General features: G+C 36.2%; 1 protein-coding gene across 3 annotated transcripts in view; it reads right to left on the bottom strand.

Annotated features, from left to right (window-relative positions):
* FKTN (fukutin) overlaps positions 1-26,991 on the bottom strand; it is a 69,552-nt gene that overhangs the window by 24,151 nt on the left and 18,410 nt on the right. For all 3 annotated transcript variants that reach the window (XM_077769829.1, XM_077769828.1, XM_077769830.1), the window contains 6 exons: positions 23,669-23,728; positions 19,113-19,316; positions 12,176-12,453; positions 11,362-11,494; positions 4,426-4,555; positions 1,466-1,599 (listed from right to left, as the gene is read on the bottom strand). In XM_077769829.1, the coding sequence (XP_077625955.1) occupies positions 1,466-1,599; positions 4,426-4,555; positions 11,362-11,494; positions 12,176-12,453; positions 19,113-19,316; positions 23,669-23,728 (939 nt within the window). The remainder of the gene's footprint in view (positions 1-1,465; positions 1,600-4,425; positions 4,556-11,361; positions 11,495-12,175; positions 12,454-19,112; positions 19,317-23,668; positions 23,729-26,991) is intronic.

Here is a 26,991-nt window from a genome sequence, read left to right as displayed (position 1 = left end):
AGAGGGAGAATATCAATTCTAAGAGAACATGTTTTTTCAAGCTGAAACACCTCTGAAATTAGGATTTATCTGTAGCATACCATCATTTGATTTCTTTCTTAAATGCAGATAAAATAATGTTGCTTCTTACAATTAAAGACAACTCAAAGTAAATGACTTACAGTAGCCAATTACCACTCTGCAGAACATCCTGCTCCTGAGCCCTTTTTGGACTAAAGAAGGAAAGGAACTAAAAAAAAAATGATTCCCTTTAATAAGCAAGTAAAACTATTAGGAAATAAGTCTCTCATTAGAATCAATAATAAGTACTTAAGTAAATGTGGTATCATAGAAACCCATATACATACCATAAATCATTACATTATGTACATGAAAAAAAGAAGAAATAAAAGTTAAAGACACAAAGAATTCTGAGAGCATTTCCCTAAAGAAACTTAACTACAAATAATTATGTTCCCATTAGACTTGGTGCATCTATCTGTTATGGCACTAATCACATAATTATTATGTGTTTTTTCCCCCAATTAGACAGTGAACTCCTAAAGAGAAGTGCTATCACATATGCATCTTTGCGTCCCAGGTGCAGAGCACAGTGCCAGCCATAAAGTGAGTGTTGAGTAAACATTCGCTGTATGCCTGGAGTTCGTTCTACTGCTTTGACTTTGACCTCCGGAAAATATTTTATCAAAAAAAATTTTAATAAACTAGAATAATTATAATGGAGAAAGTAATTTTTCTGTGACTAATCATACTTCTACTTGCTTTCCAGGATAACACCTCCATGGGAAACAGGCAAATTAAGAGTAAGATGCTTGGACAAAAAAACGAGTAAGAGGTTTGCAGGGAATCATGGGCGTAGGGCATAGAAATCATATTGTCTAAAAGGAGATTTCATTTAAGTGATGATGACCTATTCCTAGTTGAACTCTGAGAAAATTGCTATGACCCAGAACCTGTGAAATAAACAAGAAATTCAAGTACTATTTGAAATGATTCTGTATTTCTAACCCTTAGCCACCAAAGGACCACTTCATGTTGCTAATAATAATAATAATAATAATAATAATAATAATGCCTAAGAGAACTCATGAAATTAAAGGACTCATGAGAAACAACATAACTTCAGGTAGGGTACGTAGGATTCTTAACGATTGTGTTAATTTTATATTATCTGGTGTATTAATTATATGTTATATTGTTATCTAATATAATGGCGATAAATTCATCTGTAAGAGTTCAAGACCCTTTTCTCCTTCTCATTTAGTCAGTAAAAAGCCAGATTTTCTAGTTTTCCTTAAATAGTGCAGAAAGTCACATAACAAGCTTATGCTGAACTCATCCTGGTGAATACTGAGTGATCAAATGATATATGCAACATTCTTAACCATCTCTTAGCTGTTTAATATAAACTTTACTTTTGAAAAGACATGTTACTTATAAAATAAAGAAGATTTTTATTACTGACCTTCCCAAATTTGTGTTTGAGTGGAAGTCCTACATCCTGAAATGCTGAAATAATATCAGATTTATAATCTTGTATAAAAATACCTAGGTCAACATCTTTACTATAAGGAATAATGTTGCATTGCCGATACCATCCTAAAAATAAAAAAGAAAAGACACAAGAACATTTTTTAAAAAGGCAGGAAAAAATGAGTCATTACTCATTTTAAGAATGATCTTTTTAAGAATGGATTTTTTTGGGGCACCTGGGTGGCTCAGTTGGTTAAGCGTCTGACTTCAGCTCAGGTCATGATCTCACGGTTCATGGGTTTGAGCCCTGCATTGGGTTCTGTGCAGACAGCTCAGAGCCTGGAGCCTGTTTCAGACTCTGTGTCTCCTTCTGTCTCGGACCCTCCCCTGCTCACGCTATCTCTCTCTATCTCCCAGAAATAAATAGAACATTAAAAAAATTTTTTAAAAAGAATAGATTTTTTTCCTAAGATTAGACTTAGAGTGCTTTATCAAAATTATTTGAAAGAATTAAATCTCAAATTAAAATCTGTGTTATAGAAGCCACCTGTTGAAGAACCTTTCATTCTTTCTTTCTTTCCTTATTCATTTTTACTGGTCTGAGCACCCTCAGAAACTTTCATTATGTATTTTAATACATAATGAAATATGTATTAAATATTAAATATAATGAAATTATTAAATATTATATTATTTAAATATTTATATTTATATTTATATATAATATATATATTTATATATATAATATATAAATATATAATATATATTTATATATTATAATATATATATATTATATATTTATATATATATTTATATTTATATTTATATTATATTAAATATAAATGAAATGTATTAAATATTAAATATAATGAAATTATTAGCTTTAATAATGTTACCTGGGCCATCTATTTAAAAAAATTGAGTTACTTTTGAGAATGTTTGATCATAACCCCCTAATGATGAAGGCTGGCTTTGTAGAACTTAACAGCTCTGAACAGCTCATGTTTAATGGGTCATATAAAAAAGAGCAGTATCGGGGTGTCCGGGTGGCTCAGTCGGTTGAGCACCCAACTCTTGGTTTCAACTCAAGTAATGATCTCACAGTTTCATGGGTTTGAGCCCCACATCAGGCTTTGTACTGATGGTGCAGAGCCTGCTTGGGATTCTCTCTCTCAACCTCTCTCTCTCTGCCCCTCCCCCACTCACACTTTCTCTGTCTCTCAAAATAAATGAACCAAAAAAAAAAAAAAAAGAGCAGCATCATCGCAGCAGCATCCTCAATTTTCAGCACACTGACAATATCAAAAGATATTTCTAGGTATATTTACTATGTATCTACTTCTCAATTAGGTGTTATAGCACTATTCTAAAAAAACCAAAATATTAATACTAGTAAGGGCTCTTGGATCTCACCTAGTATCCTTCTAATTCTTTCATCCAAATTATTCAGAAAGTAAATAAATGTCTACAACTGTCTTTACAGGTACTGCTATTGGGCAAGACTATTTGGAATTCTAAATTTTAATTTCATTGTACCACAGATCTAAACATCTAGGATGGGGTCTGTCTTTAGCTTGAGAAAAATCTATATACTCCATATCTATCAAAGAATCATAAACTATGAAAAATGGAAGACTCCTTAAATGCCATCTAATTCAACTCCCTCATTTTGCTCTTAAGTGAAGAAAACCATGGGCTAAAAATGCAAAACAAACCATGACAAGTGAGTAAGAGGTATTTCTGATGACATCATCTATAAGACAATCTTGCTTCAAAAAGTTAAACCTTAAAGCATATATCACATAAATGTGTGAGATGTACTCTCTTTTTCTTGGCTACTCTTAGCTGCAAACTCCTTGACAGGAATAACCATGAGAATTTCCACAGAGCCTAACCATATATCCCAGTTTCCGCCTGTCATATCAACATCATTACTAATGGCACTCCTTTTCACTCTCAAGAGTCTCTTGAATTGGACAATAAATTATATAGTAACACTATAAAAACAGGAGAATTAATTTTTGTACAAATAAAGTTATAATCAAAGAATACAGTTGCAACCAACTATAGTTATAAACGAGGGAATAAAAACAATTAAAATTTAAAGTTCTAAATACTGCTAAGTTTCAAAGGAGTTTGATACAATGTATAGTGGAAAGAGATCCATAAATCTTTCTCAGGTTCTAATAGCAACTTTACTAAAGACTCTAGAAAAGTCTATGTTTCTCATCTCAGAATGAACAGAATGTGGAAAGGCAGTGATGTCCAACCAGCGATACTATCAGTGACTTGGAAAAGATTTGTGGAAGACCGTATGCTATGTCCTTTAGCCCTCCTATCATTTGTGTGGTGTGTTAAGTATAAGAAACAGAACAGGGGCTCCTGCGTGGCACAGTCAGTAAAGCATCTGACTTAGGTTCAGGTTATGATCTCATGATTTGTGTGTTCGAGCCCCACGTGGGGCTCTGTGCTGACAGCTCAAAGCCTGGAGCCTACTTCAGATTCTATGTCTCCCTTTCTCTCTATCCCTCTCTGGCTCATGTTCTCTCTCTCTCAAAAATAAACAAACATTAAAAAAATTTTTTAAAAAAGAAACAGAATAGAGGTTTGTTTTTTTTTTTAAAGACAGAACAATCTTTGGGATAGAAATAATAAAGTGCTAATCGAAGGATTACCCAGAGATCAAATATAGTCTAATGTTCTGATATAAATTTTATCCATGACTTACAGTTTTTGGTAAACACAACATGGCCTTCCTAACTCTCTTTTATGCTTCTGAAATTAATGTCTTTAAAGAAATCAATAAATTCCTGTTCCATCCACTATGTTTATTCTGTCTATAAATATGACACTTCTAATATCACTGATGTTTTGTCATCTCAAGCAATCATCCCTAAAGGCAAAGAGGATGAAATGACAAAAAGACAAATGTAAAGCAACAAAGAATTTTACCTAGACAAGTTCCACTGCTCAGCCAGAACCGTACTCCCAATTTCTTTAATGTTCTGGCTGCTAGTTGCAACAATTCCTTTGCACTCTTCCGAAAGGCCATGGCTTCCACAGTGTTATCATCAAGGTACTGCTACAGATAGAACAAACAGTCAACTATTACAGCCATTTCTAAATTGCTAGAAATACTTCTGTGACATCTGAATTAAATTTAAAAATTAACTCCATATTATACATTTTTCTATTATAAAGAAATCCAGTTTCAGAGTTCCTTGTTAGTTGCACATTTATTTTATAAGACTACAGGTGTAGATTCTAGAAAAGACAAGGTAAAGAGGGAAGAAATGTAACCAGGATTCCCAAAGAATGAGACTTGCACCTTCATCCACTCTCTCCTCCACATCACAATCTAGCAGACTGGGCAGTTAGGAGAAAAGAAGACTAATTTTGAGAACTAATAGCGTATCTAAACAAAATGCATTCAGTGATGTTTTCGTGATTCACGGATTCAATTGGTCTTTCGAGACTGCAGAGTGTAGTAAAAAAGAGTCTGGGATTTTGAGTTAGATTATCTGTGTTCAAGACCAGCCCCTCTTCTTCCCAGCTGTGATGCTGGGCATATCACCTCAGAAGAACACAAACTCTATGAGGAAACTGACTTCATTTTATCACTTTATCTTCAGTACCTGATGAGTGAGGGAATGAGAGAGCAAACCTCTCTTACACATAGTTTCTTCATCAGTAACTTAAAGGATAATAATTACACTCTGCAGGACCACTGTGAAGATTTGATGAGACAATGGATGACAGAAAAATGTCTCATAAATTATGAAGTTCTATATAAATATCATCATGATCAACTACTTGGTTGTGCATTTCTAATTTTCTTCATTTTTAGAGTACTCTAGACTGAGGAAAACACTATAAATTCTTCAGTGATGCTTCACTACCTATGGGTCAAAATTGAAATCTCTTGGCTTAGCAGACAAAGACATTTGTGTTCTGGTCCCTGTCTAATGGTCCAGTCTCATCGCCACCCTCCTCACACTTCATAATACAGCAGTAACTTCTAACTCCCTAAATATGTCACAACTATTCAAGCTTCTGTGCCTTTTACAGATGTTGTTTCTCTTGTCAGAAATGCTCCTGACCAACAAAATCTTTTAGGTCTCTGTTCTCCCCTTTGAGAAACATTCCCTAACTTTCCAAGGAAGATGTATGCATTTATTCTTCCAGTGCTGCCCTTTTGATCAACATTTGAGGAGCAAAAAATTTTATTTGTCCTAGATACAAAGACAAATGAAAGAATCTGTCCAATGAGTTTATAATAGTTACCATATAATAAATATGATAATTCTTATGTTTAATTCACATTGTTGATTTTATTTGTTTCCTCCGCTAGGCTGTAAAGATGGCTCCTGGAGGGCAAGTACTAAACCTCTCCATCACTGTATGTACAAATTTAGAACGGTGCCTGGCACATAATATGTGAACACCACATAGTGGTAAATGAGTAAATGAACTAGTCCCTGCCTATAATATCCTGTCATTCTTCCATAATGTAACAGGAGAAAATATGGGTCCTGGAGGGACTCTTGGGATCTTTTTTTTTTTAAGTTTATTTACTTATTTATTTATGGGGGGGAGGAGGTGGAGGAGTAGGGGAGAGAAAGAGAGAGAGAGGAAGAGAGAATCTTAAGCAGGTTCCATGTTCAGCAGGGAGCCTGATGCAGGGCTCACCATCATGAGATCATAACCTAAGCTGATATCAAGAGTTAGCTGCTAAACCAACTAAGCCACCCACCCACCCTGGGACTCCAGGGATCTTAAGAAAAAAGTATCCCTAGGTAGAAAGTGGGCTCACAGAAGGGAAGTTGCCTTCTCCAGAGCATACAAATTATGCTTCAAGATGAATATCTTCAGACTCATAGCTTCTCTTTAGAACATATGACTGGAGGGGCACCTGGGTGGCTCAGTCGGTTGGGCATCCGACTTCGGCTCAGGTCCCGATCTCAAGCTCGTGAGTTCGAGCCCTGCGTTGGGCTCTGTGCTGACAGCTCAGAGCCTAGAACCTGCTTCTGTGTCTCCTCCTCTCTCTGCCCTTCCCCTACTCACATGTGCTGTCTCTCTCTCAAAAACAAATAAACATTAAAAAACTTAAGGAAGAAAAAAAGAACATATGACTAGAATGAGAGGCACATGTTCTTACCCTTGGTATGGTGGGAAAGACTGGAGACCCAGGATTTAGTCGATGCTCAGCCAGTAATGACTGTGTGGCACACTGAAACCTCAGTGTTTTTTATTTTTTAAAGGCAAATACTGGCCTTATTTCACAGAGTGACTATAAGGGTCAAATTAAATAACAGACATGAAAACTCTGTGCTTGATAAAAATGTTACTCTGATAATTACATCCTACTGAGGCTGCCACTTGCATGGATGTACTCCCACTTCTGACATACCTTTCCTAACATGACATTCCCAGAAATTCAATTTCCTAGAATTGACTCTTATATGTATTAAAGTGTATATACTTATAAACCTTTTGCATCTGTTATGGATTTTAAAAATTAGAGTATGCATCATTTTTTCTGCTTAAAAATGTTTTATATCAATCTTGGGCTTACTATGCCTCTAAAAAAAGACAAAATCCCAATTTAAATATCATGTCCATTTCATCTTTGCCATTCAGGCAACCTTTCCACAAACCTACCCCCCTAATATAGACTGAAAGTAATCTGACAAAAGGTACCCACTCATTTCCTCATAGATAAGGAAATTAAGGCTCAGAAATTTGCCCAACGTCTCACAAAAAAATTAATAGGAGGAGGAGGATAATATAGCTTTGTAGATATTTCTATGCCAGGTGTCCAGAGATTTCCATATTTCCCTCTGGTTTTTCACTGGAATGCAAAAGACTAGACTGGAACCCATTAATTATTTTTTGATGGTTACTGCTGAAACAAATCAAGTTGAGGAAAATGTAAATTATCCCATTTCTAAACTTCCTGGTAGATTTGAGAAAATAATTAAAAGTAAATAAGTCAAGAGAGCATTTCCCATTCTCCTCCCCTTCCCTTCTTGAACTATCACTGTTAGAATCATCAGGTAAGGCAGAGCAAGAAAATGCACATGGGTGGCCCGTAGGAGCCTCAGAGTCTGAGCAAGTGATGAGGGAACCACATGGAGGGGCGTGTCCAGCACCGGGAGGCAGAGTGAGAAGTGTGTCCACAGGTGGGGTCAGCCCAGCAGGAGATTAGACGGCATCCACGTGGGAAATGGGACAGAAGCAATGACAGGAGACTAAACAAATAAATATATTAAGAGTAATAGGAGTTACGCTTCTGTTTGAGAAGGGAATCACAAATAAGAAAATAAGCCCTATGGGGTTTAACTGAAACATAAATTAGTTGGACTGTTGGTATCAATGTGAATTCACGCATCTTGATAGATGGATATAGAAATAAATACACATGTGCGCGTGCACACACACACACACACACACTCACACTCACTCAGAGGGTCTGTGTGCAACAAAACCCAAGTAGCAATGAGCACACCTGGCATCCAAACCTTCACTTCTGAATCTTTTTTTTTTAAAGTTTATTTTATTTTGAGAGAGAAAGAATGCAAGCAGGGCACGGGCAGAGAGAGGGAAAGAGAGAGAATTCCAAGCAGGCTCTGCGCTGTCAGTGCAGAGCCCTATGTGGGGCTTGATCTCATGAACCCTGAGATCATCGCCTGAGCTGAGATTAAGAGTTGGACACTTAACCAACTGAGCCACCCAGACACCCCCAAACCTTCACTTCTAAAAGGAACCAGGACTTAAAGAAATGGCTGATTCCAGGTTTGTGGCAGGGAAATTACAAGATGAACCTAAAGCACCTGTGGCAAAGAACAAGAAGTTGCTAAAAAACTGACAAACACAGGTCAAAAAGACAGAAACCATCAAAAATGGGTTCCCACTGGCCAAATATGAATCAATTTGAAGATAATGAAAATAATGAACTATAACCTAGTGAATAAAATAGGAAACTGAGTTCATACTCATGTAAACAAATAAATTAAAAGATTGATGATGAGGGGCACCTGACTGGGTAAGTCAATTGAGCATTTGACTCTTGATTTTGGCTCAGGTCACAATCTCAGTGTCATGGGATCAGGGCCCTGCCTCAGCCTCCATGCTGTATCTCTACCTCTTTCCCTCTTCCCCACTTGCACGCTCTCCCTCTAAAATAAAATTAAAAAAAAAAAAAAGTTGAAAGAAAAAGATTTATGATGATATTGACAATATTTTTATAGTTTTAAAGTAGCTTCATGCCAAATTTCTATTAATTACAAAGGGAAAAACAGAAACTTCACAGGGTTGAGATGAGCAGACAGCACTTTAGTCAAGTGATCAATGTTACAAAGCAGTAATGAGACAAATCACAACCACACAGCACCTGATAGCATGTAATGTAACGTAGTGGTATTCCTACTACAGGTGTATAACCTGAATCTAACATGAGGAAAAACAAACCTCTAGATGAGGGACAATTTACAAAACATCTGCCTGTAATCTTCAAAAGCATCAATCACAAAAATTTAAAAAGGACTATCAAGCCACTTCAGATCGAAGGAGACTAAAGAGATGAAAAAATTAAATACAATCTGTGATTCTGAATCCTTTTATTATATTTTATTCTGAACTGAATTGTTTTATTACAAAAGCTATTATGGAGGCAATAAGCAAAACTTGAATGGGGATTGAATGGTGACCTAACATCCTGATTTTTGTATTAAGACAATGTAGGACAATGTTTTTTTTTGGGGGGGAAATACTAAATTATTTGAGGTTGTGTATATGGTTGACAACTTACTCCCAAATGGTGCAAGAAAAAAATTATTTGTATTTTAGTTACCACTTAACTGAAAGTGTATGTTTCAAAAAAAATTATTAAAAAATAGAAAATTAGAAGGTTGTTTTATGAGCTCTATGAAATTAGTTCACTGCTTGTTTTACACCAGGCATTGTATTTAAGACTGTTTGGCGCCATCAAGTGTCCAAAGTTATGTATGTTCACTTAAATTTGAAAATGGACCTTCTTGGTATTTTCAATCATGGTTCTAACATAAGAAGTAATGAAGAAAGAAACATTTAAGAGAATAAGAATAAAAAGAGTTATCATCCTGATCAGGCACCCTACATCAAAATACCAATACAATAACAAAAGAGAAAAACAGATTAGAAATCACGAGTATATCTTGCTACAAGTGAAGGACACAAATAACATGATAAAGAATGAATACAAAGTTCCACCTTATCTTACTATAAACATAAACCTTCGACAGGATGGCAGTCTTGTTATGTGATGGTGCTTTAAACACCAAAACTACCAGGCTAACTATGATAAGGCCTCTAAGCATCTGACATTCATTTTCTTTACTCAAAGCCTGATTGAGTGCTTGCCCTGAAAATTTCAAAAGAACGAAAACATGCAATTAAAAAATTTGATACCATCCTAATGATGTACCAATATTCTGAAGCATTTCACATTTTTCACTGCCTTCTCACAAAGATGGACAAAATGAATCTGGGCAAATGCATGGTAGCGAATGGAGACGTCCTAATAAGTGTCTTTAAAAAAGTCATTTGATTCAGATGAGCACCTTATTTACCATACATTTTTCCAAATTATAGGATCTTTTCTTTGTGCCAGATGCTGCTCTAGGTACTGGGGCTAGGGAAGTGAATAAGAAGCCTACCATCAATAAGTGCATTATCTAGTAGGGGGACAAGACATACATTTGCAATCTATTGTGGGAAGTGCTCTGACAGAGGTGGCAACCAGAACAAACTCCCGTAAGGGCAGGAAAGTGAGTGGTCAAGCTCAGGTAGCAGACTGCATCTCCTCTGCTTCTTATTACTTCCTATGTGGTGGGGGTATGATGCTCAGCACTTGTTGACTAGTCCACACATACCATTTTCCAGCTTTTTATCCATGAGGCTGACTGGGTATGTGTCGTAGCTCACAATTACAGATTTAAGGGAATTGGGCTGGGAAGACCCACCTGGAAGGCTGTCAGGCCTTGGTCCTGGGAACCAGCACAGCCTACCAGAAAAACCTTGCATTTGTGGGTGCAGGGCACTCAGCCAGCGATGACACAGCTGGGACTTCACCTCCCCATTTGATTTCCATCCATGTGTCTAAACCTTTCTTGGAAGGGAACCCCAGAAAATAAAGGGCAAGTGGAAAGATCAGGGTACCAAAACCCCACTGTAAATCTGACTGTTTTCACTAGATTTCTGTTTCAAGTCATCTCTTAGAGCTGAACCTTCATGCCTCTCAAAATCATCTTTACATCCCCAGGGCCAGCAGAGTTCCTGGGAAAATGGCTTTCAATAAATGTTTATTGAATTGAAAGCGAGAGCAGCAGAATAAAGTAAAGTTCAAAAAGCACTGGTCTCTGCGTAGCATTTACCTTCAAAAACCTTCATAAACACAAAACATTCATATTCATTGCCAACCCTCTGAGAAAAACTGCATTTTCCATGAAACCTTTCCCAAATCTACATGGTCTATCTTCTATAGTGGCTTCATCCTATGTGGGGCGCTTCAAGAATGTGCCACCTTTGAGAGAGTTTATGGGGTATCCTAACTGCAATCAGAGGCCAGTGCTAACCCTACCAGAGTCTAGCCCAATAAGACAATGTCTCCACAAACATCACACCATTCAACTAGGAGAGAAATCATTTCCTAAGGCTGATGTTTACTCTCCCAAAAAAAAAAAAAAAAAAAATTGAAATAAAACAATCTAGAAGAAAACCAATGAATCAAAAAAGATGTTCTCTTACCTATTTTCTATAGGCCCCTTCATCTCCTACCCCTCTCTGGAAATATTAAAAATAAACACACCTCTTTTAATTTAAAAAGTACAGTATTTGATTATTTCTAACCTGAAAGAATGCTCGAGCTTCCTTATACCTACACTCAATAAACCGAGAGTGTGGTATTTCTTCTAGAAAGTGCACTGGATCTTTCGGAATGAGAACTTCGAGTCCATCAACAGTAATTTGTTGTAACTCTGGCCTGAAAGCAAAAGTGAAGATTTCTTATAAGGACTTAATGCAGAAAGCTGGCAGCCTCTTCAAAACATATGGCATAAACAAAACAGCTAAACATCAGGCGTATTTTCCTCAGTTACCACTTTTTGAGATCTACTCCCTCAGCAACTGTCAAATACACAATGCAGCTATGTTAGCTATAGTCACTGCATGTCCATTACATCCCCAGAACTTACTTGTCTTATAACTGGAAGTTTGTACCTTTTGACAACTTTTGCTATGTAAGCAAATATCCATGAACATACTTTCTCCTGTGTTTGCAGGAAATATACATATATATATATATTTTTTTTAATGAATATAATCAAGAGCTATATTGTTTTACGTATTGCTTCTGTCACTCAACATTTGTGGAATTCATCTACGTTGTTACACAGAGCACTAATCCATTCATGTCCCTGCTCTACAATACTTCACGGTAGGAATATACAAAGTCTGGGGGGATTAAAAACAATGTCGTTATGGACGTTCTTATGTGTATTTCCTAGTACTCGTGTGCATGAGTTTCTTGCTGTTGGGTATTTACATTTCAAAACTGATTTGTGTAAATTACATATTAGATTTAATTACTAAATGTAATACAAGAGTAAGAATTCATGACTAGACAATATAGGTTTCAGAACTCCCCTTTACATCCTGAATTTACCTGTCAAAAGCTCCAGGATAACGGCCAAACTGTAACTTTCGAAAAGGGACAAATTTCCGGTCCATGCGTCCTTTGAGTCGTAAATGGCCATGCCAGAGGTAGTTGCCACTCCTCTCATGAAAGACCACCAAGTGGATGGCATGATTAGCCAATCTGCAGATGTAGTGCAGGGGAATTTCGGTTCCAGAAAGTGAGTCTATTCCATCCAGCCGGGGATCTTTGCTCTCGATCTTTAGGCACTGAAAGCCCATATTTTCAGCTATCCGAAACCAGCCCTCCTAAAACCAAAGAAACATCAAGCTTAAATATTTATAACCAAATACTGGTAGCAAAACTAAAGAGATTTTTACACTTATACCGAGTCAAGCCATACTTATTTTTTGCTAATCTGCTCTTTGCCCAAAGATTTCAAACTAAGGGAGACAAGGGGGAAGGTGGTGGTGGTACAATAGAGGAGAATACCAAAAAACTACATAGCTCAGCACACATGTTCAAAGACACCCTTTATGAAAACAAATATCAATTTCTTTCTTGGAAAAAGAATGCTCATTTCAGTGTTCTCTGGTTAGGATCTATAAGGCAAATGTTAATATAAGGATAGCACTTAAGATAAAACTTGTAATTTTCAATTTAACTTCTATTAATCTCTATCTTCAAATGTGCTTCAAAAAGAGTACTTTCATCTCATATTTTGTATCCCAACACCTTAAACTGCTACTATAATAGAAGTCCATCATGATGCAAACCATTAGAAAATAAGACGGAGGCATACAAAGTACATTTTCCAACATCATTAGCTACAGTATAAATCTCATGTAATAAAATTAATCTCTATGGTAGATTTTTAGTCCTAAGATCAACAACCAGTGCTATGGATGATTAAGCAGTATAAATTATTGAGAACACCTGAGATTTTAATAGTAGACTTTGTAATTTCCAAGGAACCTGTATAAACATTATCGCATTTACACATGATATCTATCATATAAAATAAGTAGCAGAGGTATGATAGATTGAAAAACAGACTCATGGAAGTCTAAAAAAACAACAAAGTAACAGGCAGAGCCACTGCCAGCACTTAGATCTTATGCAACCAAATCCAAGGTTCTTTCTCTTCTTAATACTACCTCTCTAGTCTCTATTTATGTAATGTGTATGAAGCTCATTCACATTCATTATCTCATCTAATGCCCCCAGAATCTACTTGAGGTCATCAAGGAAGATATTATTATACGCAGTCTATAGTTAAGGAAAACAAAGTTCTAGGTGGTAACATCAGATTTTATTAAATTAAGAAGCTGTGTCTATAAGTTTGTCTTAAAAGCCACAGCATTCATAAATATTCTTCAAGAGTACTTTATTTATATCACTTACTGCTTCTGAATGTTATTTGGATTAGCTGTATCCTCACCCATGCTCTTGTAAGAGACACAGACTCCGCAGTATTGATTATACTGCTTTTTAATGGTCTGTTTAAACTCCCATCAATAAACTGCAAGTTCCTCAACCATAGGAATCAACAGAGTGACTCGTACCCAGCAGGTATTCAATAGATGTTTGTTGTTACTTTCCTCTTATATGAGAGAAAGTGTTAATTCTGGTAGAGAATGTTAACTTAGCAATGACAACTGTCCTCCCCTTTATGAATATAGAACTAGATTGTGCCCTGGTCAAAGGAATGTGAATGGAAATATCATATAACACTTCGAGGCCTGGCTTTACAATCTTCATAAAGTGGTCCATGCTTTCCCTCTTATGTCTGCATCTAGGGAAGCAAAGAACTCCCAGGTGGAAAACCCACACAAACGAAACAGCCTATATCCCTAAGTCACTGTTTAGAGAAAAGACATCCAGAAATATCTCTGACGAAGAATATCCACCGTGTACTTAGGTAAAGACAACTACTCCTTTCTTGTGCTAAGTCAACGAGATTTTAGGGATTTTTTTTTAACAGCACCTAATGCAACTTATCCTCGCAAATCCAATTTCACCTTAATTCTCCCTATATTAGATTGATCAACGGTGGGACTCATCTTTCTCTTTTTCTCTTTTGGTCTCCTAAGAGGTGGAAAGTACTGAGTAAGGGTGAGAGTAGCCAATTCAGAGAAGGAATCCATGGTACAGTATGAAAGAAATGCATGATAACTTAGTAAGTTCAGGAAAAATTTTAAAGGCCAGCCAGACCTTGAAGGGGAATCAGACCTTGGGTTGTGGGAGAAAGACTGACAGATAAAACAGGTGAAACTCTGAAATGGCTTACCTTATAATCAAGAGAGAAAAGTCAGAACAAAGTACTTGCTCTTATCAAACAGAGCAAAGGGCTAGGTCAAGGCTATACTGCACAAATCTACTTCCAGTTGCCTTTGGCAGTCGTTTGTTCATTTTATTGTCAGGGTAATAATAAAGAATAATTACATGCAAACTAGGTCTATAATAATGACATCTAGTGTTCTAATTAGCTCTACCTTGGGAGACGGTTTAGGGAGGACTATCCAAGGGCTCTATGTGCTGTCATATATATAAAAGGACAAACATGAACCTGTGTGCTTATTCTAGGTATTACAGACCTTTTGCTTCCTCCACTGACTTTGGTCATATAAATGTTGCCAATTATGGCATATTTCCTTTCTTCTCAAATTCTGGTTCTCAGAGGTGCCTGGGTGGCTCATTCGGTTAATCGTCTGACTTTGGCTCAAGTCATGATCTCACAGTTTAGGAGTTCAAGCCCTGCATCAGGCCCTGTGCTGATGGCTTGGTGTCTCGGGCCTGCTTTGGATTCTGTGTCTCCATCTCCCTCTGCCCCTGCCCAACTTGCGCTATGTCTCTCTCAAAAATAAATAAACATTAAAAAAAATTAAAGTACTGGTTCTCAAAGCAAGTGGTACTGTATCCAAGAGGCATTTAAAACATTTGTGGGCATATTTTTGATTACCATAATGTTTAAGGAAGACACAACTGGCATTTAGAGGTGTAGGCCAAGAATACTAGACATCCTATAATCCAAAATATGAAATTTTGCCTTGTGTCCTGAATAATTTCAAATGTTCTATCAGAAAGTACCACAGTGAAAAACTTATTCATAATCGTCTGAGGCCTCTACTTCCCAGGAATACAATAGCCATGTTAAAGGAGAGCAATTTACTTTTTTGTTATTAGAAATTGCTCACTGTTTTAAAAAACCACATTACTAACAATATCATTCATAATATGAGTGTATATTTGAAGCTAATTACATTCAAAGATCTAACTGAAAAGTGCAACTATCTGAATTACTTCATTATGCTTTCCAGTGTAGTCATGACTGAGCATTTATATGCTGAAATACACATTTCCTTTTATTTCTAATTTATATTACAGTTAAGACATTATATTGACTTAGGGGATTATGTATTAGGCAGGATATAGTTTTTATAAACTTTAATTGGGGAAAATAAAGGAACAATATAAAATACTCTTTGTAGAGAAGGTTTATAAGCTTTGTAGTCTTTTTCTGTGAGGAAAGAGTCCAGTAGAAATAGCCAACAAATCCTCACATTTAGGAGTCAGTGAAATAGCTGGCATAGCCTTTCACCTTATGGTAAAAGTCACCAGTTTATGAAGCATGGACATAACAAAAAGCCTCCAAACTGGTTTCCAGTGCCTCATTCTTAAATAGGAACAAAGATCAACCAACACTATAGAAAACCTGTGCCATTCAAACTACATAAAACAAATAACCATTTAAAAAAACACCCAAAAAGAAGGGATTTAGAAAAACAAAATGTAGCAGGAGGCAAAAAAAAAAAAAAAAGAAAAGAAAAACTAAATAAAAAACAAAAAACATGATAATCTACAGAGTGAAAAAGACAAAACTGCACCCATGAAACAAGAACCCTGTTATAAGAAACACAAAACTTTTAGTATATGTGCTGCCAATGTGAGTACCACAAAACTTTTAGAAAAATATAAAAATTTTGAGCAAGAATATGATAAAAATCAATGGCATTGTTAAAGATTTTGTTTAAAAGTAGAACAGTTAGAAAAAGAGATGAAAAATCATACAGCAAAGAAAATGAGAGAATCAATTCTGGAGGTCCAACATCTAAGTAATAAAAAATTCTTTCTTTCAGAAAGAAAGAACACTTTTATTCAGTACTATCCTGGGGGGTTCCTCCCTAAATCAGTAACACAAGAAAAAGAAATTAGGTGTAAGGGTTAGAAAGGAAGAGACTAAATTGCCTTTTTGTGCAGAAAATACAACCATCTGTGTTCAAAGAGGGAAAAAGAAAGAGATGGTGGGAAACCAGGTGAGGAAGGGAGAATGGGAGGAAGAGACTTTGGATTTTATCTATAGAGGGCAGAGTTCAGAACAGTAGCTGGAAAACAGGACACACATTTTCAGCTACTTAATGAATTAGAAAAGGAAGAGGAAAAATAACCACACTGCCTACACCCCATCCCCACCCGACACAAAATTATAAGATAGCAAGGAGTAAATCTTGTCATAAATATGCAAAATCTGGGATGCCTGGGTGGCTCAGTCGGTTAAGCGTCCCACTTCAGTTCAGGTCATGATCTCATAGTTCATGAGTTCAAGCCCTGCGTCAGGCTCTGTGCTGACAGCTTAGAGCCTGGAGCCTGCTTTGGATTCTGTGTCCCTCTCTCTCTGCCCCATTCACACTGTCTCTCTCTCTCAAAAATAAATAAACATTAAAAAATGTTTTTAAATGTACAAAATCTGTAAGAAAAATTGCAATATTCAAACAAAGCTCATCAAAGGACACTTGAATTGCAGGAGGTATGTTTATGTTCATGGATAAGAAACCTTAATGTTTTAACAATGTTTAGAAACCTTTCTTGCATTTGCTTTCTCAGACTAGCCTGGATGATGGAAAAGACACACAGCCCAGGGACTCCGCTGCTCCCTGACAGCCAGCTGTCCAAGAAGCAGAGCTCCCTAGCTGACTGAAAGCTGATATCAGAAGAGCTGCCCAGCGAACTGCTACCCAAATCACTGTCACAGAATCATGAAATGACACAAATGATTGTTAAGCCACTAAATTTTAGCGTGATTGGTTACGCAGCAGAAGCTAACTGCTGTCTAAGTCAAATTAGAAATCAAATGTGCAAGTAGAAAAAAAAGATGGGGTCAACCTCCCATTCACCCGTTCTCAGAAAGCAATTCCTAAAACATTGTGAAGGGATGTACAGAACAATACATGTGCAGCATGTCAGCTGGTATTAAGGCAAAATGACCAAAAGCTCTGGAAGGGATGCATGTCTCCAAGGGAAAAGAAACAGAACTGAGAGGTTACCTGATGTGCTGGATTATAAAACATAGTTCTATGCTTCTGTTACAGTTTATATATAGACTATTGATAGATACACAGAAAACCAGCAAACAAAACAGGAGAAGAAAGTTGTATAAGGAATATGATGAGATTAAACTAGGTAGCATCCAAGTGACTATATATTCATAACGTCAACACTGACTACTAATTTAACTACAAAATGTGATTTACGGATGATGGGAGAAGAGAGAGTGTATGTGCGTGTACGTGGAGACAAAAGAGATCTCAGCTAAATTCTCATAATTTGTAACCTAAATATAAAATATTAAAAACACAGAAGCAGAAAATTTCATTTGTAAATGAGAAGATAAACCAGGTAGAAAGAGTTGAAAGTGGCTGACTCTATAAGTGGAAATAAGGGGTGAAGAGAGAGGAGGCAGATATTACTCTTCCTTATGAGTTCTGCATCACCATCTGACTTTTAACACCGTATTTTACTTAAAAATAAAAATTAAATTTAAAATACCATATCCTAACTTTTCCATAAGTTTAAGTATTTTCAAAATACAAAATTGAGAAGAAAGAAAAAAATGTGCCAACAAAAATCATGTACTTATATGGACACTTCGTCTGTCTCATCACTGGCATCACTGCCTGGAAAGAACCACAGGCCAGAAGAAAGTCAGAGCTCAGGGGGGCCCTGTGGAAGAGCTCGGGGCAATCAAGGGACTACAATTTACACTGGTTTCCCACCATAGCCCTGGGACATAAGCCTACCTATCAGGGTTGGACATGACTAAACAGATTACCATGGATGGCTGACTGGCTAAATTCATTTAATCTGAGGCTAATTTTCTTACTCTTACTTAGATAATTCCTCAGAATTAAAAATAGTGAAACTGGGTAGTTAGAGCTATTCCAGATAAAGAATGAAGCAGGTTTTTGGCATGTTTGGTTGACTTTTGCCTTATTACCACTAAGCGGGATGGAAACAGAAGCTTGAATTTTTGGGATACACTTAAGAAGCGCACTCCATTTGAGTATCAAACAATACTGCACACTTACAAAGTGGAAAGAATACTGCTGCATTGATATTGCCCTCATGTATACCTTATTTAGCAGATACTGAAAATTCATCACCAAATCCCTTTCTACTTGCCTACTGTCTACACTGATGGAAGTGCTAAAATCCTTTTTAGCCGCCTTCACAACAAGAAGACATGTGAGTCTAGTTCCGGACAGTGAACTGGAAGCTGTTTACTAGACGCTTCTGAGAAAATTTTTGCTTCAAAGGACACATAGCATCACCATCCTTTCCTCTCATCTTCCTGCCTTGAACATGGATATGATGTTTCAGAACTAGGATAGCAATCTTGCAACGATGAGAAAAATGAAGAAAGAAATTCAATGATGCCAGCCCTGACATCAGTGGGCAGCTGAACTAATACTAACAGCACCAATCTTTGACACTCTTGTTACACACGAAAACTAAGTCCCCGATTTGCTCAGGCCATTATTGTCTCCAGTTACTTATAGCTGAAAATATTCCCAATACAATTTATAAAAAGTTTTAAAGGTGTTTTGAAATGTTTCACATTTTAAACTGGTTTAATCCCATACTACTTTGTAAAAGACACAGTCGGTTATCTGAAAGCAAATCATCTTACCTCATTCTTCCATAGGTGATATCGCAGTGCAAATGCAGTAAAGTCTCTTGGAACACAGAAAAACTTGCATTCTGAAGTGGAGCCATGAGAAGTATTTTTGACTTGTTCAAAGTCTTTATTAATCAATTCCAGAATCAAAGGATCAATAAGGAACACTGGTACATTTTGGCTGGATGTTAGCATAATAAACTTTTTAACTGCACGCTGTTTGAGAGGAAAAGAATCCCCTTTATTTTTCTCAACCAATACAATCTACCTTACTAAAATTTTATTCATTAATTTTATAAGAATATATAGACGTTTACTCAATAGATACCATGCTTATTATTGTAGTAAACAAAAAAGCAAATAAGTAATACATGGTCCCTGCTCTCAAGATGTACACAATCGACTGAGGAACATGAACAAATACATACAATGCAAGGTAATAAAAATATATACAACATAGTATAAATTACAGAACAGTAAGCTACTAAGTAACTGTCCATCAAAAGAATAACAAAATCTTCATTAGAGGAAGTCGTATCTGAGATGGAAACTTTGGGCTTACAAATTATTCCCTTGGTATTAGCTACATCTTTTTGAGCCAATGTGGGAGAGGAAATACCAGATCTGTCAGATTTTAAAAATCAGTCGTGTCAACCTTTTCAGAATTCAAAATCAATCATATGTGCCACTTTTCTTCATATTTGTTATACTGTTTAATAATCCTTACAAGCAAAAGATTCAAACTAAGATATATTGTCTGCTTAACTATTCCCATATACAGTTTGATTTTCTAATAATACTGTAATATTTTAAAATATAATTCTGTTGGGCAATAAGTAGAGTCCCCTACTGAAAAAATTAATTTCAAAATTACAATGAAAACACAATAATCACACTTAAGAGTAAGTAACACCAAGGGCAGCAAAGATCAATAGAATAAAATCATTACTTAAAAGCATACTTTAATGGAAGTAACAATGATTTCAAAGGGATGTATGTCCATCAAAAAGGTGCCTCATAGAATTAATGGTAAACTCTTATTCCCAAAATCTGAAGAAATATGTGAAAATAAATAAATAAGGATATTAAGAATTTTAAAGATAGAAAAAATGAGATAAAGCTAGGAATAAGGCTCTTACCATTTGTTTTTAGGGCAGAGTATGCAAATACAAAAGACAAAAAAAAATTAAATATCCTGACTACAATAATCTTTCTCCAGAGTTTATTACCTCTTACGGGGAGATATAAGTAAAAAGCTAGTTAGAATAACAACTTTATGCCAAAAGATTCAGTAACTTAGATGAAATTAACAAATGTCTTAAAAACACAATTAACAATTAACAAATGATCACAAGATGAAACAGGAAATCTGAATTGCCCTATACCTTTGAACAAAATTGAATTTTTATATATGTTATGTATTTACATGTATTTGTTATATATTCATATGTGTATGTATATATTTATATAACATGCCAACAAAACAGCATAAGCAAGTAAAAACTCCACACTCAGATGGTTCACAGGTGAATTCTATCAAAGATTTAAGGAATAATACCAATTTACAAAAACTCTTTCAGAAAACTAAGCAGAGAGGAATCCTTCCTAACTCACTGTATGAGGTCAGTGTAATCCTGATAACAACACCTGACAAAAACATTACAAAAAAATAAAATTATAGACCACCATCCTATGTGAACATTGATGCAATTATACTTAACAACATACTAGAAAATTAATTCCAGTATTAAAAAAAAAAAAAAAGTAAATATCCTGACCATGTAGAGTTTATCCTCAAAATGAAAGATTAGTTCAACATTTGAAAAATCAATCAATGCAATTCACCATATCAATGCAATAAAGGGGAAAACCCTATGAGAATTTCAATACAGAAAAAGTGCTTGACAAAATTCAACACCTATTTTAATCAATGATTAGATCTTGTCAGCAAACTAGGACTAGGATACTTTCTCAATCTGATAAAGAGTATGAACAAAAAAATCTGCTTTTGAGTTTAGGAGTTCTTTATTAATTCTTGATACCCATCTTGTGTCAGATACATGTTTTGCAATATTTCCTACTCTATGGCATTTCTATTCATTTTATTAATGGTGTCTTTTGAGGAGTAGAAGTCTTAAATTTTGATATTCTAATTTATCAATTTATTTTTCTTTTATGGTTGTTGCTTTCTGTGGTTTCTACCAGGAGAATAAAAGAAATGATTCTGGAAGAAAGATGATGAAACGACAGACAATGGCACACATAAGGTGCTTATTAAATGTTGAATAAATCTTATTCAGCTTAGTGTTAAATACAAACATATGAACATGTTAATGGCTTCATTACAATTATTGATATAAATATAGATTAGGGCAGGGTTTAGGAGAGATTCTATAATTCACCTTCTAAATATGCCTTCCAGATTGTTATCAATGCAATCCTAAATGCTCCCTAGAAACAGACGTCCAACTGACTCTAAATCCAATTAATTTTAAATCAACATGACTATTATCATCTGGCCTTCAGTAATTCATTTTGCTCACAAGAAAGAAAAATGTCTTGTTGAAAACAGGGTACACTGAGACTATAATAGCCTGTTCATCCAGAAGAGCTTGGTGGGACCTGTTCTCAGTGAAAGGCTAGTTCCTAGTAATCATCATTTCATTTCCTAAGTGCTTTCAAGTCATCTGTTTAATAACTCATTCTAAAATTTTGTCAGGGCTCAGTATCACATTACTCAACAGGTTTTGCCTTTCCTTCCTTCTAAAATTCTAGAACAAAAGTATTTTAGTACTTCTCTCCTTCGATGTGATTCCTCAAATGTCTAAGACTGATTCTTAGTACCACGCAATGTAATTAACAAAGAGAACCCATTGGATGTAGAGAGCTGCTCTTTAATTTTTGCTCTCTTATCTTGAAAGTAAACCCTTTTTTTTTTTTTTAAGTTTATTTATTTATTTTGAGAGACAGAGAGCGTGAATGGGGAAGGAGCTGAGAGTGAGGGAGAGAGAATCCCCACGGACGAGCCTGACGTGGGGCTCGATCACACAATCATGAGATCATGACCTGAGCCAAAATTAAGTGTGTGACTAGACACATAACCAACGAAGCCACCCAGGCACCCTGAAAGTAAACCCTTCAAAAAAAATCCATCATTTTCTCCCACCTTAAGGATCCTTCCCTGAATGAAAAATTTGGAGCTTTCCGTTCCCCTCATACTATCCTAGGTTCACAGGGCAAAATATCTGCTATTTTTAATAAATTAAAAGTTCACCCTAATACTTCATAGTTGAGGAACCTGGTATAGGATATCTCTTACTTACTTGTTACACAGTAGTTCAAAACCAACTGGTGCCAGCAATGACCTAAAATTATCACCTTTATTGCTGCTTCATAATTTTGAAAACCCACTTCTATTTTTTTTTTTATTAAATGGTTTATTGTAGAGTTGGTTTCCATATAATACCCAGTGCTTATCCCAACAAGTGCCCTCCTCCATGCTCATCACCCCCCTTCCACGCTTCCCCACCCCCATAAGTCCTCAGTTTGTTCTCAGCATTCAAGAGTCTCTCATGGTGTGCCTCCCTCCCTCTCACTGAAAACCCACTTCTAATCTAAAGTTTCATGTCTCTGGTTAAAAAGAAGCCAAAGATTAGGGGTGCCTGGGTGACGTGGTTAAAGCGTCTGACCCTTGACCAGCTCAGGTCATGATCTCATAGTTTGTGGATTTGAGCCCCGTATCAGGCTCTGTGCTGACAGCACAGAGTCTGCTTGGGATTCTCTTTCTCCTTCTCTCTCTGCTCTTCCGCCCACACCCCCCCACTCTCTCTCTCTCTTTCTCAAAAACAAATAAATAAACTTAAAATGTGGCAAGAAGAGAAATGCACAAATCTAAAAAAAAAAAAAGAAAAAGGAGAGGCCAAAGACTGAAGTGCATTCACAAGAAATAACTGGTCATATCCAAAATGTACACTAATAGGATAAGTGTAATTTTTTATTAGTAACCAATAACCTAACATTGTTTTTTATTCTAAGTTTGGTTAGCAAAAAGGTAAGAAAACATATTTTGTAAATGTATACGCTCTGAAATTCATAAACCCAAACAGGAATATATTGTACATATTGCTAGTTTTCCTTACCTTGAAAAGGAAACATGTTGAGCAGATTTTTATTCCTAATCATTACTTTTCCTTATTCATAGTTCAATTCTGATTCACATATTTTTTTATTTGGGGATGTACCATAGTTCAGTGAATGAGTACTCTGAAGGCAAACAGTTAGAATGTGGACTCAGCCAGCCACTTATTAGCCAACTAATCTTAAACCCTCTAAGTGAACTGAGGCTAACAATATGTACTGACCTTATGAAACTTCCATAAAGACTCCATGAGATACTGCATGTAAAGCACTTGACACAGGGCCTACCTCTTCCCCTCCAACAACTATACCTACTGTCCACCAAGGTAGCTATTAATCATTGTTGACGTTTAACAAATACTTATTGAGTACATAAACAAATGACCTAAATGAACACTGTAAATGAGGAATTTCATACTTATCGTACATACCCACTGTGTGCTATCAAATCCAATTTGGCTTCCTTTAGATTTTGATACACCAGCTCCATTCTAAGAAGATAACAAAAAAATATTTTAATAAATTCAAAGCTATCTTTCTCTGTCTTATTTTACTTGGCATACAGAGAACAAACTGGTGATTGCCAGGGAGGAGAGAGTGACGCGGATGGGCAAAATGAGTTAAAGGGAATAGGAGATATGGGATCCTAGCTATGGAATGGATAAGCCATGGGGATAAAACACACAGCATAGGGAATAAAGTCAATGGTATTGTAATACAGTTGTATGACAGACAGTAGCTACACTTTCGGTAAGCATAGCATAACTGTTGAATCACTATGTTGTATACTTGAAACAATGTAACACTGTGTGTGAACTATACTCCAATAAAAAATAAAAATTAAAAGAAAAGTCAGGTCTAGAGAATCAGAAGGAAGAAAGCATTATCAGTTTTCATCTGATAAGCCCCAAAATACTCTGAAAGTAACAGGAAAAAAGAATGTCTGATGGTCTACAGACAACGGGAGGAATGTTTCAAGCTCAAAGAAGATCCAAAGAAGTTTCTTATGCCTTGAATGCCTTCTTTATGTAGAAGACAGAGAGGGGAAGTTACTAAAAAACAAGAAGAATAGCCCAACCCTAAAAATGAAATATGGCCCAAGTTTCTAAAAAGGATACTTGGAGCACCTTGGAAGCTCGGTGGGTTGAGTGTCTGACTTCCATTCAGGTCACGATCTCATGATTTTTGAGTTTGATCCCTGCATCAGGCTTGATGCTGTCAGTGCAGAGATCACTTGGGATTCTCTGTCTCCCTCCCTCTCTTCCCCTCCCCTGTCTCAAAACAAAACAAAACAAAACAAAACAAAACAAAACAAAACAAAAACCAACTCATCACACTCAAAAAAATAAAATAGAGACTCATCTCCTCACTAAACTGCAAACTCAAGGGCAGGAACCAAGTCCAATCCTTCTTTATATTGCCAGTGCCTATCACAGTGCTGGGTAATGAGTAAATGCTTAATTACAGTTTGCTAAATGGAGAGAAGGAAAGCGTAAAAAAGGAAGAGACATATGGAGCAATTAAGGTACAGCAAGAATTGGTCTCTCCTCATAAGCTCTGCAACTTAGACAGTAACATTTTAATAGCAAGGGATATTTGAGAACAAACTACAAAGAGACAGCTTTGTAATCTTCATCCTTGAAAAGAGACTGCAAACTCTGTAACATAGCCCTTGTTGCTCATTATAGCCCTCCATGAGTTTATTAGACTGAATTTCTGAGCTGTTTGTTTTCTCTGCTGTATCATTCCCATCAGTATATAAACATGATATAATTCCTATCTTAAAACAAACAATAACCCTCTTGACTCTTTTCCCAACTAACAATTTGCCCCCCTTAAGCAAAACCCCTAATGGGTTGTCTGTTCTTATTGCATCTGAATCCTCTCCTCTCGTAAGCTCTTGAGCTTAAATTCACTCTGCCAACTATTCATCAAGATCACCAATGACCTCCATGTTGCTAATCCAATGATTAATTATTACTCCTTGTCTTATTTGATCTCTCAAGAATTGTTGATCACTTCTGTCTCAAACACTTCAGATGTGTGGCTCTCAGAATCCCATACTTCTGGTTTTCCTGCTATTTCTCTCTGGCTGCTCCTTGTTCTCACTGGCTAGTTCTTCCACCTCCCTGATGTATGAGAGGCCCTCAAAACTCAGACCATGAGACTTTTCTCCCTCTTTTTATTCTACGTTCACTTTCTTCATACCTCATCTATTCTAATGGCTTTAACTACCGTCTTTATGCTTACAACTCTCAATTTATATTCCCAACCATACCAGTTCTTTGAACTCTAAACATACATTCAATTATCTATTCACCTTCTTCATTTGGATGTCAAATAGTCATCTCAAACTTAACATGTATGGAAAAAGCTTCAGATCTTTAACTATCCAAACTTGCTTCTCATCTCAGTAAACAGCAACCTCCCCTTTCCAATTATCTAGGCCCCAAATATTAAAGTTATCTGTGACTCTTTTAGGTCTTTTATACCCCACATCTAGCCCATGAAAATCTGGTAGCTCTACTTTCTACCACTAGCTCCTTTGTCCAAGCAATCACTGTAAATGATGTAAATTATTAGAATAGTCTTCTAACTAGTCTGTTTTAGCCTTTGACCCTACAATCTATTCTCAACAGAGCATCCACGCTACTACTTTTTTTTAAAAAAATCAAATCATGTCACATATCAGCTCAAAACTTTCCTATGGTTCCCTATCTCATTCAGAATAAAAGCCCAAGTCCTTACAGTTTACAAGGCCCTAAACAATATAAACTCTCTGACTTTACTTACTATTCTTTGTCTCTTTCACTCCTCTATAGCCATATTGACCTTTTCACTGTTCTTAAAACTTCCAGGCATGTTCCTGTCTTGGGACTTCCTTTGGTCTCTAGGCAGTAAGCTCTTCTTCTACAGAGCCACATAGCTCATTCTCTTCAAATAGGCTGTTTCCTCTATGTTTTTAAAGTAATTTTAAAAAGTTTATTTATTTTGAAAGAGACAGAGAGAGCATGAGCAGGGTAGGGGTATAGAGAGAGAGACCCAAGCAGGCTCTGCACGGTCAGCACAGAGCCTGATGTAGGGATAGAAGTCATGAAACTGTGAGATCATGACCTCAGCCAAAATCAAAGGTCAGCTGTTTAACCAACTGAGTAACCCAGGCACCCCTGTCTTCTCTATTATAGTGGCTTTCCCATCCTTCTTCACCTGAAGAATTTACACTCATCTTACAAAACCAGCTCAAAATATCATTTCATTCATTAAATATTCAATAATAACCTTCTTAAGTAGGTTATTCAGTAGATTTTCATTTCCTACAAACTTTGCACTTACCTAAGCTCAAAGGGTCAAGGATAAGGACATAGGAGGATACAGTTTTATAGGGGCTGAAAATTATACAATTTTGGTGGTCCTTTTTAAGAAAAAGAATGCAAAAACATCTTTTGCAAACTTTACCAAAATATAGAGCTTTGTGACATATTCCTAAAGCTCCTTCAAGGGCCTTGGAAGTGAAGGTGCTTATAGTTTAAGTTTCATTTATCTGGAGCACCCGGATGGCGTCACACTCTTGATTTTGGCTCAGGTCATGATCTCACCATTCATGAGAAGAAGCCCTGCATCATGCTCCATGCTTAGGATTCTCTCTCTGCCCATCACCCTCCTCTCATGTGCACATGCACTCTTTCTCTTTCTCAAAAAATAAAGAAAATATTTTTAAATAAATAAATAAATTTCATTTATCTAAATGGTTAAT

Source organism: Crocuta crocuta, unplaced genomic scaffold (assembly GCF_008692635.1).
Source record: "Crocuta crocuta isolate KB4526 unplaced genomic scaffold, BGI_CrCroc_1.0 scaffold95, whole genome shotgun sequence".
In the NCBI taxonomy this organism is placed as follows: Eukaryota; Metazoa; Chordata; class Mammalia; order Carnivora; family Hyaenidae; genus Crocuta; species Crocuta crocuta.
This window is presented reverse-complemented; position numbering and strand designations above follow the sequence as displayed.